Here is a 19,673-nt window from a genome sequence, read left to right on the forward strand (position 1 = left end):
AATTTTAGTTACATGTAACTAATTAACAGTTAAAAAAAAATGTAAGTGTTAATGAAGCTTAGCCCCTGCCCCCCCAAAAAAAAAACACACACAAGAAAAAAAAATGGTGGTTTGCTTTCCAGTGCCATGAACATGTTCTACAGAAGAAATGTCTGGAAATAAAAGTCCATAAATGAACATGGTCAATAAAATAGCTTCTTGAAGAACATGTTATATCCCTTAGGGGTTTACATTTGGCAAATAAATTAAAAAAAGATACAGCAAAAATACTTTCTTTAATATACATCAGGCACAACACTCTGTAGTAAGGTTTCATCTGCATAAAACATTTCATGGAACTCTAGGATCATTCGGTGTTGGGTGTTTCAGTAAGACACTATAAAATAATTTTTGTTCTCAAAGCCTTCTTAGATAAAGCCTTCTTAGATAACGGAATGTGACATCAGATTGATCAGATACTGAGATCTGTGCTACATTCCTTATAGAGTCTCCTTCGCTGTGCTGAGGGATGTTTAGCACTTCTCATTGTGTCATGTTTTAGACTATTATCATCCCGATCTCTGTTGCTAGATTTTTTTTCTCGGCTCCTATTGTCTGGGGACCTCTCCCGCCTTCTCTCAGGAGAGCGGTCTCTTCTTCTATCTGGAGATCTTTCCCTTCTTCTGTCAGATGACTTTGCCCTTCTCCTGTCAGGAGAACTCTCCCTTCTTCGATCTGGTGATTTTCTTGGATCCATAAACCGATCTAGTGACTTTCTTCTTCGGCTAGGTGACCCATCCCTTCTTCGCACAGGTGACCTTTCTCTTGTTCTACGAGGAGAATCATCTCTCCTTCGTTCATACCTCTCTCTCTCTTTCTTTTCCAAAGTATTTTCATTGCTCTTTGTCCCTTCAGTTCTCTTCTCAGGAGACATTTTTTTCTGTCCATTAACCGCCATTTTTTCCCCTTGCCTTTGATGCCTCGCCTCAGGGGACCTGTCCTTGCGGCCACTTTGTACAGAATAATTTTTAGAGGAACCATTCCAAGTGTGATGGTCATTGTATTGTCTGTTATAGTCCCTGTTTCCTTTAGGGTCTTTGACATAGGTCCGTCTCTCCTCATGCTGTAATGATTTGTGAGTATTTGGTGGGTAACTGAACTCCAATGGCATGGGATGTCTCTCAGATGGTAGTGTGTTCATTTTCGAAAGATTTTGTGAACTTGCTGTGGGGCTGTTCCTGTCACTGCCGGGTTCTGGAGAGGGAAAAAAATAATAATTAGTTTTGTATGTAGATGTGCATGTGAAAGATCTCCTCTCCTAGGTTAGTGTCTGCAACACACATGTTAAAGCGGTCAGTAAACGTAGTAACTGAAGCCTGTTAATCTAATATATTCACAATGACTTTTATTTAGGGCACACATTAGTTAGGTCAAGTTTGATTTCAATCTACCATCGCATGATTCTCCTTCCTATATAATTGTATGAAGCAAATTACGTGTGTTGAATATCCCAAACAATACTGGCATTTGACTTGAAATATGTAAGATGCTGAAGGCCAACTTCATTGGAGTAGATGATCTTGGGATGCCATTAATGCCACCAGCAGATGATAGCTATTGGTAACTGCCCGCTCTCGGCCTGGATCTTAAATTATTTTGTCAGGATATAGACTGCCTACTTTGTTGACCAATGTTTGACAGCAAGCTTTGAAAGCTAGATCACTCTCGTTCATTTTGCAGAAGCTGTCAGAAGAGCTCTTGAATGTTGGGCTCGGACTAATGTCCAACCACCATAGTGCAGACTAGTGTTTCTCAACTCCCATCAGGTCATGATTTAAAAGAAAATTCTGAAACTAACGGTGCAATACATTCTAGTTCGTGCATCAGGAACAAGCTCTATGGGATATCCTCCAATCATGACCTGAAGGGGGTACCTGAGGACTGGTGTTGAGAAACACTGGTGTAGACCACCTACCCCCATATCCTCCTATTCAGATAACCATTTTTTGAAAAATGTATCTTCACCCACGTAAGCCACCACCAAACCTTCCCGATATGGAGGTGATCTAAAAGCACCTTTGGACCATAGCTTGACCAATACTTGACTTAAATGTTTTTATATCAACGGCAAGGGATACCTAGAACCTTCTGCAATAGTTTAGCTCTGTATGAAATTGGTATTCTATTTAAATGCCTAACTCATGACTGAATTATGAGATTCATTAAAACACATACAAACCTGACACCACAAAACCAGCATTGTTAATGTGTAGCTGATTGACGAGCATAAAAGAACATTTTTTCGTATTCTTTTTGAAAAAGTGTCACTTAAGCTTGCAAGCATAATTTTGCAATGCGGTTGCAATGGAATAACAAGGCTTGCATGTTTAACATCCAGTAGTGTACTTACAGGTAGAGTTTAGAGAAATGCAAGGTGTTCATGAGTTGCTGTACACTTAGAAAGTTTAGCAAAGCACAAGCAATGGGTAATAATTAGGCCACAGCACAGAAACACCCAATAGTGATGTAGCTACAAACCGTAGTTTGATTTTGGCCCATTAGGTAGATGCAAGGCTCGCCGAGCTTTTCATTTCTCATACATGCAGCGATATTAGAAGGTATCATCGCTGAAGAAGGTATAGCCCCCGAACCAAGAGAAGAAGTGAAAAACAGAGAGAAAGAAAGAGAAAAAAGCAGAAGATTTAGAAACCCTACATACTGAAAGAGGAAAGGAGAAAAAAAAATTATTCAATCTTCATATTTCAGGATGGTTTATTTTGAATTCCGACCAGGTTGGCTAGATGACATCCAAATAAGGCTGTGAAATCTGCAGTTTCTATAGTGACATTAGGCATCTAGGATGTGAATTTTTGTTTTTTAACAGACAAGACCAGTATAACTATTTTTTTTCCAAAAACGGGAAACAGACAAGATGCCAGAAAAAAACAAACATTTACATTCAACAAAAAAAAATATATATATTATATATACAAGTCCACAGCAGACCACAACAGTAAAATTAAAATACAAAAACTCATTACAAAATGATACAGCCTCACTGTGAAGCATGTTCCATTTAAGAGGTAATATTCTGGAACTTCACAATTGTAATAAATAGGGGCCAAGGAACAAGTGACCCCGTGACGTTTTACACCTGTACTTTTTAGCAGCACAACTTTCAAAGTCTCTGACTTTTTTCTTTCAAAACAGGATAAATGTAAAAAAAAAAAATACACATTTTTCATTTAATTGGCTTCCTATAATTTGTCAGTGCAACAGCCATGTCGTATTGAGGCGAGACACCTCACAACAGGACAAATCATACAATGGGTAATTTACAATACAGTGCATCTTAATGGGAAACCAATAAGTAATGGACAGTAAAAATATATACATAAAATAGATGCCAACAGCATTGCATTTCTTTACAATTCATTCAGGAGGCTAATTTTTGCTTTTCCCCTCTAATAGTTATAACTGGCTGAAGATGATATGTTGTGTCTGTTTTATGCTGTGGAACTTGTTCAATTGCCACCAATATTTCTGCTCTTGATTTTTTTTTATTAAAAAAAAAAATATCTATAAAAAAAAATGAATACATTGCAGAACAGTTGCTAAGAAACGTGTCAAATCATCTGAAATTTTCAAAAATCTTCATATTTGGCAACCATTCATTAAAGGGGAAGCATCACTTTCCGAAACCATAATTTTGTCAAGCCTAAAGCTAGCTCTACACATCCCTGTATGAAAGTAAGGCTGCCCATAGACATTAAATTAATAGAGACAAGGAAGAGACTGTGATCCAGCACTTGTGCGTAAATAAAAGGAATCAAATTTCAATAAAATTGGAACTTAGAGTTAAAAATATAAATTCAAAGTACTGAAGGGTATATCGAGTTATATTTCACCTACGCATTTCAGACACGTGCAGTGTCCTTCATCATGGCATATGACATGCCATGATGAAGGACACTGCACGTGTCTGAAACGCGTAGGTGAAATATAATTGCGATACACCCTTCAGTACTTTGAATTTATATTTTTAACTCAAATTTCAATCAAACTGGAACTTAGATTCCTTTTATTTACACACAAGCGCTGGATCACAGTCTCTTCCTTGTCTCTACTATTTGACCGCTGGCCGTGCAGGGATCCCAGTGCTATTTGGATAAAGTCTACAAACGGTGAGCTGGAGGATTCCTCCCCCCCCCCCCCCCACTTTTCCCATACAGTCTTCTTGTCTACATTAAATTAATGTCGTGGACACTGACAATCTAATGGGCGTGCGATGGGCTCCGCAAAATCAGGGGAAAATAGAGTGCCTGGAAGTGGCTTGTCTCCCTTTCCCCGTTGAAATAAACATGCATGCTCAGCCGAGCATGGATGTTTATGGGGACGTTCGAAGCAAGGCTGCCCATAGACCTTAGAATATTGTCAGTGAATACCAACAATCTAATGTGTATTGGGGGGCTACTGTCAGATGTCAGGGAAATGACTATGGGGCATGTTGGATTTCAACAAGTGTCTGACAATGGCTTGTCTCCCCCTCTCTATGGAGATAAGCATGCATGTTCTGCCACGTATGCATGTTTATGGGGAGGTCAGAGGAGATGTCTTTCGGCCAAAGGAACATTTATTCGACAGCTATCTCAGGTATATGGTCAGCTCGAGGAAAGATAACACACACGACGTTCAGACAATTTTTCAACAGGTTTGAAAATCTTGTGATGAACATGAGCTTTCCCGTATAGATGAACAGAAATATGGGATTAAAGGGTTTCTAGGGTGGGACAGATGATGCCTCTCTATTCTGCCCCAAAAGATACGCTACTCAATTGTGCAAATTGTATTTGTTTGGTAGGAAACTTCAGGCTATAGATGAAGTCTCTAGATATTTTTATATAAAATTTAAGTAAGAAGTCATGTCCTGGGCTTGTTTATGTAGCTATATAATGTGTATATATAATTACATTTTCATTCAAATTGTCATGTAAAAGTAAAGTTGTCTGCCATTGCGGTATAGTATAGCTAAAGATAAGGTCTACTTAGAGTTTGCTAGCAAGCAGGCAAACTTGGGCACATGCCAGAAACCTTTGAGCTTGGATGGTCCATGGCAATCTGGCTAAGCATGCTCTATGCTTGTGAAGTCGATGGTGGGGTAGATAGGGGGAAAACTGTGACTCAATCGCCCATTGGCTCACATTCACTTGAGTCGGCTAGTGATATGCCAAGACACCCGAGCTTTAGTCCAATCAGAAACTGATCTCAAGGTGTACCATTGTTGGAAATTGGCCACTATTTTCCCCTCCACAAAGTATTACACAGTGCCCTTTGAAGTCAATGGCCATCTATGATACATGGATGTGTCGGGCTTGCCTAAATAAAAGGCTGCACTTTGTAACCCTGGTTAATCAAAGGGGTTCCAAGTGGTGGACCAACTCTACAACCCCCTTATGCCCTAATAGGGCATATGGATAGGGATTTTTTTTTAAATTGACAACTTAGCTGTCCATATACATTAGACAATCTCCAGTTGAACAATATTAACCTTCCAATACTCCCATTAAAATGCGGAGCCAAACAAGCATAGTATGTTTATGGAGGGCTGAGAGGCTGCCAGACACCTCACGTTACTCTCATCCCTACAGGTTTGCAGAAAACATCCACCATCACCGATTCCCTTTAGTCCCATGAGTACAGACAGCTAGTGAGGCCTGCCGATGCCCATACACATAAAACTGATGCAAATTCTGGCAAAAATGATAGGATTTGTTAAACGAATACTGATGTGTATACAGATTGCAGGTTAATTTAAAGGAACACTAAATTGACAAATCTATTTTGTAATAATCCATTTTAACTGGGATGGGGCAGAATGTAGTTTTCTTTTAATGAGGTGACTCAAAAGAAGTAAAAAAAAAAAAAATCCCTGCCCTCACGATCATCCCAGATATCTCCAGTTCTGAGAAGCTCCAGAAACATTTACATATAGACTTTATATTTAAAGGGAAAGTATGCCCTATTTGTTTTACTAATTAAAACCAGAAATTGAATTAAAAAAATTCTTATTTGTTTTTATTCTCTGGTCATAGATTTATTTTTATTCTATTTTCTGTACATGATTATGGGGGCAGCCAGCTTGCCTAAGCTGCTGTTAACAACATTTAGAGATATGCTTTACAGCAGCCACGTGGACCATAGGAAACAATAGTCTTGAGCAGACCCACTGACTTCTATAGGAGAGTTTTCTATGTGTACTATCTGTGCAGGGATTGCAGGAAGGAGGAGGGGAGCTGTGTACATCACCTATAGCCAATGGTGAATCATGTGTTATCTATATAGAGGTGTTATCTGTCATTCAATTCCTGCCTGTGATTATCATAAATGACTGCTGAGAAGTGATCTCTACAGAACAGGAAGGCTCAGTCTATTATAAATGGTAGATCCTGTGTTATCTATATAGAGGTGTTACCTGTCATTGTAATTCTGCCTGTGGTGATAATGAGATGACTGCTGAGAATTGATCTCTACAGAACAGGAAGGGTCCGTCTATTATAAATGGTAGATCCTGTGTTATCTATATAGAGGTGTTACCGGTCATTGTAATTCTGCCTGTGGTGATAATGAGATGACTGCTGAGAAGTGATCTCTACAGAACAGGAAGGGCCAGTCTATTATAAATGGTAGCTCCTGTGTTATCTATATAGAGGTGTTATCTGTCATTCAATTTCTGTCTGTGATTATCATGAGTTGACTGCTGATAGGGTCAGTCTTTTGAGGCATAGTGGCCAGAGTGACAACTGCAAGATTTTAGGATAATATTTTAATATAGATAATGACATAGAAAAAAAAATATATCACCATAAATTCTTCAAAAATTTGTTTAACATAAAAACTTGATTTAAAGAAGTGGCACATTCCCATTAAGGGATTGTCTGGGCTTAGAAAAAAGATCTGCTTTATTCCCAGAAACAGCGCCTCACTTATTCACTTGAATCGGACTGAGCTGCAATACCAGAGAGACACAGTCCATGGACGAACATGGAATTGTATTGAAAAAAATATATCATTCTGGACAACTCCTAAGCTTTACTGCTTCTTTAATTTTAATATGCAATATTTATAGGAAAGTGGACTATTCAGTAATCTACAGGGTTTTATTTTTCTGTGCTGTTTTATTGTCAATAGCTGTTTGATCATAAAACGTATGCTTCCCCTTTAAGATGTAAAAAAATAAATTCTACAGTTAGTCACATGTCTATGCTGCTAAAATCTCCATCTGCACTGCAATGCAGCCTATTTTGGCATGCATGCCTATTCAAATTTTTTTCACACCATCTATCTGGGATTTGTGCAGAGAAGAATCTATTAGATCCCACACAGATTGCCTCGTACAATAAAAGATAATCATTTGCAAATGTTACGAGCAGATTATGATGGTTTGTAACAAGTAATATGGACTCATGGTAGCAAAAATTAAAATTCGGGATGAAATGAGTTCAGATCAGCTTTCATAAAAACCTCAAAGACCTTTGGTTGGGAAAAGCCTTATATATAAATATATATGGCCCTATCAGCAATTCTCTTAAATAGGAATATTTTACAATATAAGTTATTTAATACAGTCTTCACTAGAACATCCTCTCACGTAAAATAGAATTACGGTCTGAATATCCAGTTCCCTGATAGCATATATTTTTTCTTTAAATAAAATTTCCTTTTTTTTTTTTTCATTTAAGCTTTTGACAAATAAATAATTTATCTTATCTGGTTAAATTGACAATTCACAAACTTTATGCAACAGCGCAGGCAAATTAGGAAGGAAGGAGTCAACGTGTGAAATTCCCAGTAGAATTACAATTTTTTTGTGTTTTTGTTTTTTGTTTTTGAAATGGCGGATTCCTTATTTGTTACAAAAGGATGAAAACAGTTTGGCACAGTTCAACACAGTTGAGTTTTAACGAATAGACAAGGTTTGTTTTAAGTTTCTCCTTCACCAAAGATGCTACGTTGATTTATTTTTTTTCCTCCTACCGAGCCCCAAGTCCACAGAAGCAAGAAGAGGTTGAGGAGAGCGGAAAAAAATCAGTACAAGCGAAGCAATTAACCATATTTCGCAAAAGTTGGTAAGACACTGGTGATTAAAAGAAAAAAAAGAAAAAAGGTATTTCCTGCTCCAGATTCTTGACAGAGATAGATCATTCATGGAGTGACGGTAGGGAGCAAAGGAATGTTTTCAGAGTTTGACCCACCATATTCTGGCACTGAACCGTCCCCGCGTTTCAGACTCAGACGCACTCGCCGGCCGCCATTTTTTATCAGTTCAATTGCCCGAGCATGCTTCATGTTCTTTGTGCTCTCCGCATTGATTTCCAGAATCTCGTCACCAACCTAGAAGTCAAGAGAATTTTTGTTATTATTTTCCGTAGCTAGAAGGAATAGATCAAAAAGGATTTTTAGATATCGCCGTCGCTAACAGCTGAGCTTCCCGTGATAAATACTAAGGCTGATGAAAACGTAGACTTGTCCTTTAAAGATTTCACTTTCCTCTATAGCACAGTTCAGGTCCAGGCTTAGAATAGGACATCAGGGTCGAACTGGCTCACCAGAGACCCCAAGAGCACATCAGAAAACAACCCCATTTGGAGCCAATCACTTGCCCCTCAGGTCTTTCTTATGGAACGATTCCCAACTTAGATCTTATTGATAATGTTTTGTGTAATAAACCAGGATAACAACAAAGATTATGATGTAATAAAAAGTGGATGTGCACATGTTCTGTATAAATGGGGGTTGGGCACTCAGAATCATTTCCTTTGGTGGATCCAACACTGTGTTCTGTCCTGAACTAGTCACCTAGTTAAAATTAAATAATTACAAATATATGTTCAAAACATACATTCAGTCTCACTGAGATTTGTACTTTAATATTATTTTGATTGCATCAAGTCGTTTCCTTGGCAACAGACTACAAAGTGATCTTTTTTTACATTAAATTTAATTCTAAAAAAAGTTGTGGTTTTGTAGTCTGTTGCCATGGAGACAGTGAGAAGCAATTTACAGAATTTTTGTCTTGCTTCTTAAATATATCAGTTATGAAAAGGCTCTCCAGATCAGGATCCGCTAATACTGTGCAGTGTCCAGAGAAAGGGACTCCTATCTATAATGTCCATGTGACAATATGGTATACAGACAGATTGTTCCAGGAGGACAGCCCCTGTACCCTGCAAAAAAGTACATTTTATTTTTTAATTCGGATTACTGAGTGAGATGAGGCATAAGATAAACATTTTTCTTTTTAACTGCTACATTTCAGACCTAAAAACAGGTGTCAAATATTAATGACTATATTCAAATTTATACATACCCTCATCTTCCCACACCTCACTGCTGGTCCATCCTCTGCAAGACGCAGAACGTAGAGGTCCATATTATACTCCCGGCCTCCTCGTAGGCTAAACCCAAACCCTTTCGTTCCTCTATCGAGTTCTACTGTGTAAAATTCTTGTTCTGACTGCAAACAATAAAAATAAAATAAAAGGTTACTATATTGTAAGGTTTAACTGAAAACTTTAATATGGCAAGTATATTCCATGTAGTTAGAGAAAACAGACTGAGCAGGAATCCTATTGATGTAATGGCTATTAATTGAATATTTCAGTTTTTGCAAGTGGTGACCTCTAGTGGCTTAACGTGCTACACTGCAGAATGGTGAATAGAAAAACAGCTCATTTTACAGCCTACAGTCAAATTGATTAGTGTTTTGTACAACCTCAGATAAGACACAAAAGAGAGAGTGTAGATAGCGGACGCAGAGCGATAGGGTGGGGTTATCTAGACGTTAAAAATTATTTTTAGTGATTGTGTTTCTTTAGCAACAGTTACAAGAACATATAAAGGTTTTCTAGTTACAAGGCAATTTAAGCAGTCTCCTAAATAAAACAAAGGATACCAAATGATCACAATTTTCCTGTAGATACAGTAGACATCACAGTACTACTTCTTTAAGTATAACGAATCTCTTTAAGATAAAGAGCTCCATATCCCCTGCTTCCCCTAACAAAACCGTAAAGTTACATTTTAAAATGATGGCTCCCTGATACAACCAGTAGGGGGAGTTTCACTGAATACAGATTAATACAGCTCCAATTAAACTCATTGGGAACTATGTAAATCCTTATGAAGTGAGCTCCCCCTAGTGGTGGCTGCAGGTAACCAGAATTTAATCATTGAACTCTGTCTTCTATCATTACAAGTTTCAAAGTTGTTGTGTCATCTGCCTCTATGGGAGGCATGCAATACCCACTTATAATGTAAACCTGTACCTATATTAGTCTATGGTGGTTTAAGAAATATTGAATTCGGTAAACTTGTGAATATTGTGAAAAACCTCAATATTTTCTTAAGGTAACAAAAAAGAAAAGCACAATGGCTGCTTGATGCAGCAATACTACAACTTTATAGACCACTATCGTTTTATATTACCAGTAAGAATATTTTCTAGCCAAGATACAAGTATAATATCTGTCATATCATGTTTTGTTTGATGCTCGTTTAAGTGATTTGCGGCCCTTTTATCTGCTCGCTTGAAAGGCGGCTTGGATTAAGCGAGCGTTGCATCAACACAAGTTCTGTCTCCCAAACCTGATAAATGTGCTATGAAAAATTCCATAACCAAACAATTTTCGGGAAAATATACTTTATGCCCAATGCATTGCATGCTACTGAACCATATTGCCAATTATTTTGGTTGATGCCATAGGGCACTGCTCATCAGGACTAGGCGAAAACATACTGCGTGTATAAAAAGGAACTCAAACGACTCTGAACATCTTGTAGTTAATATTATACGTTCACAGCAGCCGTACTATTATTTCTACTCCTTCTAAAATACCTATAATAAATATTATATACTTTATTAAGGTATTTTTATGTGAAATGGATTTCACAACTGGGGTGGGTGGCGCTGTTGCACTGGTATCTATGAAAATGTCCCACCACTTGCATAGTGGGGAAATGTGGTACTGCACATAACAGTAACTTTTTTACATTTTGAAAAAATCTTTATTTATAGAATAAAACCACAATAGCACAGCCATATTTCCCTTGGGTGTGCCTTCTTCCACAAACAGCGCCACTCCTGTCTACTGGCTGTGTCTGGTATTGCAGGTCAGCCACATTCAAGTGAACGGGGCTGAGCTGCAATACCAGACACAGCCAGTGGACAAGAGTGGCACGGTTTCTGAAAACAAAACTCACAAGAAACTCGTTCGAAAAGGGTTAACATCGAAATTTTATACAGAAAATGCTCTTGTTAGAATTAAACCAATGGCCCCCCTATAATAACATTTTACGCCAACCTTAAAGGGATATTCAAACCAAGACAAGTATGACATCCATGGGATGAATAGAAATATCCTCGGAGAGTCTCAGAAGAAGAGTAAAGTAGTGATCACAGGGGAAAAGATTTTTCCATTAGGGAACACTTCAGTCAGCCCCTCCTAAGCCTGTTTCCCCAATAAATGTTCCCGTTTTCTTACCTGCGTAGTGGGTGGAGTTTTAAATTCAAACTGTGGCTCTTGCTTTGGTTTTGCGTTGTTCCTATATTTAGAGAAAAACAAAAAAAGAATGTAACCAAGCAGCAAATAAGCAGGACAACCTCTACCCAGGACATCCCTTTATTGCTTTTCATGATGAAATCTTACTTGGTTTCCTGGGCTATTGTCTGAGGCGTGTGCGTGGTGGTAATTGTGGCGATCTTTTCGGCGTTGGTCAATAATGAAGCGTTAGAGGATTCTGCAAGAATGTGAGAGTTTTCAGAGTCAACATAAAGCGGGCAGGGACTTTGAATCGATTTATTAAATAATGTTCAGTAACTGCAGTAATGATGCCATTTATTTTGCATAATGCGCCTATTAGTTATCTGGAAAAGTGGAAGTCTCGGTAAACACATGGATCTTTTGCTTTAATGAATGTCGCCGTGCAAAGAAGAAAACGCATCCTATTAAGCGAGTTATCTGTATTTAATTTAATTTTGTAACACATTCACTGTCCATCTGAAAATGCACCTGTAAACTATGACTATTAGCCAGAGTGGAGAACCAGCTGCAAAAAGTAGTTTCCACGCTAGACAATATATTTTTTTACATGGTAGCGCATTAATTTGAATGACCATCATGTAATACCACATTTCTCCTGTAGTGGCTGCTGCAGGAGATCTGTGTAGCAGTTCACAGCTGATCGGCGGATGCTGCTCATTCACAGTTGCCCCATCTAATTTTGCATGAGATTAAAATAAAAGTATCTGTTTTTTTTTCCTGGAACAGCGCAACGCTTGTCCATGGGCCGTGTCCAGTATTGCGGCTTAGGCCTACCCACTTTCATGGGATTGAGCTGTAATAACAGAGTCCAGGGACAAGAGTGCCACTATAGAGACACAAGAGTGCCACTATTTCAGGGGGAAAAAAGGGAGAATATCTTTTCTATCTTTATATAACCCATCAGTGATGCCACAAATTAGAATTAATTAAATGTCCTCTGTTTTTTTTCCCCATTTTTTTTTTCTTCTCTGCTCGTATAGGGGTGGGAGGGCTAAAGTGATTTGATGTCTTCTTTTTATATGATGTATTTTTTGTATAAGCACAAAAAAATAAATTAAAAAAACAAAAACAAATCTGAGGGTATTTTTTAACCTTATATTGTGTTGTTATTATTAATATTGAATTTTAATAAATATATATAAATATATATATATGTTGCTTCTACTAGATTATTGCACATCTTGCTACATTTTAACATTTATAGAAAACCATCATTCTATTACCATAGAGACCGCACCTAGAACTACTATGGGCCCATTGAAAGGAGTTGCCCGAGCTCAGGTTAGCCCCCACAAATACTTTAACATTACCCTTTTATCTAATACAGGATTAGAGCAAAGTCCTTGTCTCAGGATAAAGGGGGGCAACTGTTTTTTTCCTATTTGTGTATAGGTTCAGACAGCACCAGATACGTGGAAGGGTGTGGTTTTGCACGGATAGGAGCTGGCCGCTGTATCATGGCGCTGATACAGCGGCCAGCCGCTATCAGCACCACTAGCGCTCGTCTATCCAGTTTCCAGCACGGCTCCGTGCCTGATGAAGGTCACTTAGACCGAAACGTCGCACTCTGCCACTGGCATTAAAAACAAAAACAAAATAAAAATACCTTTATTTCAATATTGGTGTGCCGGATACTCTTTTATAAATATGTTTTTTTCCTATAAGAGCCAGCACCAATAGGGAGCAGCATTTACATTTTTGCTGTAAGACCCACATCTTCTTTATGTGCCTTGCCTTTCATCATGTATTCTGGATCCATAAATCTAATTATAATGGTTATAGCAGCCACTTGACCGTACATTGTATATTTTCTCATATAAAAAAAAATAACAGGACTCACTGGAGCTTATTATATTATGCATTCGATATATTCTGCAGACTTTTTACCACATGCATCAACAATTTAGTAGCAGAAACGCACAAAAAGGCAAAGTGCATTAGACATATTTTGTAATTTGCATGATAAGCCAAGAAAAGGCCTGAAGATATTTTATCTATTAAATAAGAAGGGTCATTACACACAACCATCAACTGTATCTTATTTAAAGCATTACAGGAGTAACCAGCTTCATAAAAATCATATCTGCGCCTCACAACTCCATCTTTTTGCTATAATTCACTTGTAGAATATGCTTTTAACACAGATACATGTGAAATACCAATACAAAAGGCAACGACACGGTGGATATAGGAGCTGAAGACAGATCATATCACAAAGACAGTAATAGTCATATTTTTGGGTCTTTTTCCCTGATATTTCGCTATTATTAAATTTATTACACTGGATAAAAATGTAAGGGAATGATATGATAAAGGAGGTTTTAATAGAAGAATGGCTATTGTGGATTTAGAAATTAAAAGGGGTTGTCTTAGAATACCTAATTTGAAATATCCTATAAGGGTAATCTGAGTTTTTAGAGGGTCCCTCATTCATAACCTCCATCAATTATCCAAAGCAAAGAGTGACTACTAAAAGCGCCTCTCTCTCTCTGGAGGACGTGACGTGTTTGCGCATTACGCAAAGCAGCCCATTGATTTTAATGGGCACAATGTAATTCTTTATTTCACCTGCGGTGGCACTGCAGGGAAATAAAACACTTGCTGCTAGACTCTGCAGATTAGAGCTGATCGTTGGGGGTCTCAACAGCTTATTTTCAAGAAACCCGTCTAATAAAATGAAAATGACAGCTTTTTTTAAATACAAGCTTCCATTAGGATAAGCTTTTTACCAACAAAAAAACGCACTCTTTGTCCGTGGCCTGTGTCTGGAGCCCCAGGGCTCAACCACTTTCATATTTCACATGATAATCTTTGAATAATAAAATTAGAGAGGATAACCACTAAAAAAATTCAATACTGCCTTCAGGAAGACAATTAACAAAGCAACTACTATTCCTTTTCTGTATGTTTAACAATACTCTTCTCTAAAGCAGTTTCTCCATATAAACTTTTTTTCCCATGACGTGACAAAACTAGTATTTCAACAGCCATACACTTTTTTAAACGAATGCACAGCTCCGTCTCCCTTCCAGTTTCATAATTCAGCCGAGACGTAAACGTTTCTATAGATTTTAAAAGAATAGGAAAAAATATTTTCCCTAGATATAAAGAAAAACCCAAAAAATAAAAAAAATTATGAAAAATAAAAAGCTCTTGAAATGGATTAGCAGAACAATTCAGAACATGGTGTGTTGCTAGGAAATGGAGAAGGCTACTTAATAATTGCGCTACGCAGTTTTACACAAATAATATAATTTGGCCTAGATTTCATCCCAGCTGCAGTAAATAAATGTTAATGCCGTCCATTCACCATCTTCTACTTCAGAATTAACACTTGTGTCTAATATTAAAAGTAATATCACAGCTAATTAACTATTAACCCTGATTATGGCTGCTCTAATGAACAAGAACTGCCTGAATGTCAAATGTGACTGGTTTCTTATCCATCTCAAAAATCTCCCTGGTGCTACTTATTACATGACACAATAATAACAGAAAATAAAGAATGTTATTAAATGTAATCATCTCTACTAGGATCATATAAAATGCATCAATGTCCATGTCTGTAATGTAGTAAAAGACTATATATAAAATCTATTTTTTATAGCTTGGATGAATATTGGCCATATCAAACACACAATGACTTTATTGGATAATGGGATCAATTGGGTAACAGTCATCCTTAGGGGTGTGTGACCTGTGCGATCACATGGGGTGCATCACCTTTTACTACAGAGGGGTGCGCCACTGGCCTCCATTATCTTGGCACATGGAGCTAGCTCCCGTTAACTTCATAATTGGTGGCTAAACCTAAGGTAGCTACATTCCCAAGTTTATTAATTGGGTGTTTTTTGGGTACATTACAGCAATGTTATTACTTAGGCGCTGTATGATACACTATAAAGAGGGACAACATTAGGAAGTACTTCACAGGGTACCAACCAACCTAAGGCCGGTCCTATTAGGAGGTACTGTACATTGCACCAACCAACCTAAGGCCGATCCTGTTAGGAGAAACTGTTCAGGGCAACAACCAACCTAAGGCCATTCCTGTTGCGCAATTAACATATCCAAGTTATCTTGCATGGCTTTTGACATTTTTGACTTAACTTTTCGGACAAAATTTGGATAGCTTCCACTTCCACCGAGCAATCAGAGTTTAATATATATTTTCTTCTCCACAAAGTAAGAACAATAAATCTACAGTATAATTTTATTTGACCTTATAGCAATACATCTCTGCTGGGTTATACATTTAGATTGATGAGTAGAACAGGTTATACCAAAGTTTGACCAGTAATTTCACCGATGGCACCTACATGGCACTCATATTTAATGTCTACTATAGCATGAAATAGGTTTGATAGCTTTTGCACAAGTACTTTACCTACTCGGGCATACTAACTTTAGCCTTACACAGTACCGGATTTACACGTCAGGAGATTAAAGGTCCAAACACTCCCCGGTAAGACTCTGATCAACCAATATTAGAGAGACCGGGCTAGCCCCCATGCATACATAAGCCTTACACCAGAGATGGTTCAAAGTGGGCAACATCGAAAGTATTATACCATCAGCACAAACAGTATAGCACAACATTGTATATGTATAAGCATCGAATGGGGACTACTGCATCATTTCCCACTGTATGGACTATAATCAGCATTGGCCATGAGAACCCATGTGCCTTTTCTAACAGGACATCTTGACCATGGCCTTCCATAGTCAACACAGACAAGTTGACTTGACTTGATTGTTTTCAACATGTTCTTGATTAACATTTACAATACTTTTCATGGCATAAATATGAGTAAATATAAATTCTGAGCACTCATGAAGAAAAACAGAAATAAAAAATATGTTACCATCCCCAGGAATGATGCGTAGAGTTACAGTGTTTCCAGCTTCTTTAATTAAGTTGACAATGTCCGAATGCGACTTGTTGGTAATGGAACATCCATTAACAGCCAGTATCCGGTCTCCCACTTTGAGCTTGCCACATCGGTCAGCTGGGCTTCCCTCTATTATCCGACCTATTTTATGAGGCATGGCCACACATGCATTTCCAGCTTTTGTATGTCACAATTTTTGTTAAAGTGACAAGATATCGAAGGGTAAAGAAGTGAAGGATTGAGAAAGGAAACAGAAGGTTGAGGGTTAATAATGCATTAAGCAAACGTTATTAGATGAGCTGTGCTGCTCAAGTGAACAAAACATTGGCAAGACAACCAGTCAGTGGCATATTCAGGACAACATGGTAAAGCTGCCGACTCCCCCATATTCAGTAAATGCAGTTAAGAGGAAATGTACGCTTGTAGGCCGTGGAAGCAGATCCAATATCCGTAATTTTTAGTAGGACTACTGTGAACTTCTAAAAGCCAAGTGGTCTAACATTTTGCTCTTTGTGCAATGGGAATAAATCTCAAAAAGTTGCATGTATTTCTGTTCATGTAGGCAATTTGGGGCTATATAGCGTTTGTACGAGTCCCTAATGCCCTACCAGCTTCCATAAAATGTTTCAAGAACATTATGGAGAACATTTTAAAGAACCAAATTCCGTTGAATGCCATTTGTCTTAAAGACTACTTTTCCCAAAGGTAGACGGAAACTAAAACATTTCTCCAAATGCAAGATGATGAAGCAAAACATTTGTTGGATTGGAGCATGCGGTCATTGGCCCAAAAGCATTGGGACAAAGATTGAAAAAATTCCAGCTGCTAAACTATGGTAAGATAACGTTCTTCACAGCTTTGGGCACCTTAACTCATTACCTAGTCTAAGACGGGGTGGCCTGACAATTTGGTCTTTAGGGCACTGCCTGAAAGCCCCTGGCCAGTGGGTGCCCACAATTCTTTAGACAGTTACATCATTTCTTAAAGAGGTTTTCCAAAAATGAACATTTAGGGAATGTGCCAAGGATACTGGGACTTAAACTTGTGCTTTTGATTTTACCACAGTGAAAATCAGATATAAGCAGATTATTATTTGCCATTTCTATTCCTGCTATGGCCAGGGAGGTATACAAGGCCTTTATGGAATTGCCAAATTTCATACTCTGTGCTTTTCGACAACGCTAAAAGAGTATTATTAGAGTTTGTTGACTTGTCCCTACACCATGGGCCTCTCAGAACAACCATGCAGGACAAATTACCCACTTGTACTTGCCAATGTTTTGTACACTGTTAGATGTAAATGATAATCATTGAATGAATATAAAAATGCATCCCCCACCCCCTCCACCAAAGACATTTATTGCGGCACCGTTAAACAGGAGGAAATTGTCTTTTATCGCGGAGAGAAAAACCTCAAGCAAAAGCCAACAGACACCTCACACAAGAGGAAAAGGCAGAGGCAGAGCGCAAACCGAGTGCAAATAAAAATGCATACACCAATGGCGAGGAGAAATCCACATCTACTTTTCAGAGTTAGTTCTAGTTTAAGATAGCGGGTAACCACACAAAGATGAAATAAGCATATACATGATAGTTACAGATTGGACAGGCAGCCATATTGTGGCGTTTTACGAGACTACAGCCTATAGTGATCAATAACACTGACAGTCCACAATATGACTGCCACCACATGTCAAATATCAAAGTTGGATATGTTTTCATTCAGCAATATCAATCTCATTAATCTTAAAAGTGTTGACGTAGATGATAAAAAAAGGGTTTGCTCTTATTCCAAAAAATAGCGCCACTCTTGCAGATGTCTGGTATTGCAGCTTCTCTGCATTCAATTTAATGGGGCTGAGCTGTAATACCGGTTTCACACAAGAGAGCAGACTTTCTTTTTTTAATCTTAGAAATGGCTTTTTTGGAAGGCAGACATTTCTATAGAGTGAGTTCAACTTTAGACTATATTCAACCCCCAAATTCGGAGAGGGTGCGCAGAATAATCTAGGACAATAAAGTTACAGGCTTTATTTCATAAGAGAATGTAAGCACTTTGGTATTAAAGTGTATCTCATGTCTGAAGGTAATATTCGAGTGTACTGCAATTTTCCTAATTGTATCTAATACACTTTGTAAAGGGCAGCCGCGCAGGAAAAAAAAACTGTGGCTTCCATGCACTTCACAAACAGGTCACAGACCGATTTGTGCCAGGATATAATCTGTGTTCCATAGAAAAAACTATAGACCACTTTTAACAGTATATTGAGAGGTTCCATGCAACTGCAGGGAACTTGTTTTCCCCGCAACTGCCCTTCACTAGCGGATTGTAACAGGAGCTTTTTCGTTTATTGGGGAATTGCAGATAGGTTAGCGCTAGTATATAATCAACTATAGACCACTATTAGGTTGGATTCACACATCGCATATTTGTTGCAGATTTTTTAGCCAAAGCCAGAAATGGATTCAGGACGGAAAAGTATGTTCTCCCTCTATATTTCCCATTCATTTTGAAACCGCTTCTGGCTTCGGCTCAACAATCTGCAACGAATACGCGATGTGTGAATCCAGCCTCAATGGTATGTTGACTATCTCCAGGATACTGCAGGGAATTTGATCTCCCTGCCGCTGCCCTTTACTGGCCGATTGTAGCAGGAGCAATTTTGTTTATTAGGAAATTGCAGATAAAGCAATTTCCTTATATATTACCCAGTGTACCTACAAGCCAGACGTAGATTTTAAAGGAACACTCTATAAAAAAATGATACACTAGTTATGCCTAGTGCAGGGTCTCAAGGGGCGGAGCTTGATTCAAAGAATTCTAACAATAGAAGTCATGCACCACCCCTTGAGGCCCTGCACTAGGCATAACACAGTATCAGTTTTTTTGGATTGCTCCTTTAAGTCAACGCCTCACCAAATTGTAGATGTTAAGATGTATGTATTTCATTATGATATACTATAATTGGTGTACTGTGACAGCTTAAATAAATGTTGTGTTAGTATATGTATATTATTTATAATCTATATACCTGTATTAAAAAGTCACATTGATTTGGTGTTCCGAGTCAAAGCCAATATAATGTGCTACTCAGAACTATATATATATATATATGTATATATATATGTATATATATATATATATATATATATATATATATATATCATGATTAAGGCTTCTATGCGCTTCTAATGCGGAATA

General features: G+C 38.0%; 1 protein-coding gene across 7 annotated transcripts in view; it reads right to left on the minus strand.

Moving 5' to 3' along the window:
- Positions 1-69: 69 nt before the first annotated feature.
- Positions 70-19,673, minus strand: part of MAGI1 (membrane associated guanylate kinase, WW and PDZ domain containing 1) — a 381,212-nt gene continuing 361,608 nt past the window's right edge. For 5 of the 7 annotated variants that reach the window (XM_075834000.1, XM_075834001.1, XM_075833999.1 and 2 more), the window contains 6 exons: positions 16,445-16,648; positions 11,685-11,775; positions 11,520-11,580; positions 9,347-9,493; positions 8,232-8,370; positions 70-1,233 (listed from right to left, as the gene is read on the minus strand). In XM_075834000.1, the coding sequence (XP_075690115.1) occupies positions 452-1,233; positions 8,232-8,370; positions 9,347-9,493; positions 11,520-11,580; positions 11,685-11,775; positions 16,445-16,648 (1,424 nt within the window). In that variant the 3' untranslated portion in view covers positions 70-451. Of the gene's footprint in view, positions 1,234-2,517; positions 2,607-8,231; positions 8,371-9,346; positions 9,494-11,519; positions 11,581-11,684; positions 11,776-16,444; positions 16,649-19,673 lie in introns of all 7 variants that reach the window. The other 2 variants (XM_075834002.1, XM_075834003.1) reach the window with 1 other exon arrangement.

This window comes from Rhinoderma darwinii, chromosome 7, assembly GCF_050947455.1.
Source record: "Rhinoderma darwinii isolate aRhiDar2 chromosome 7, aRhiDar2.hap1, whole genome shotgun sequence".
NCBI classification, from domain to species: Eukaryota; Metazoa; Chordata; class Amphibia; order Anura; family Rhinodermatidae; genus Rhinoderma; species Rhinoderma darwinii.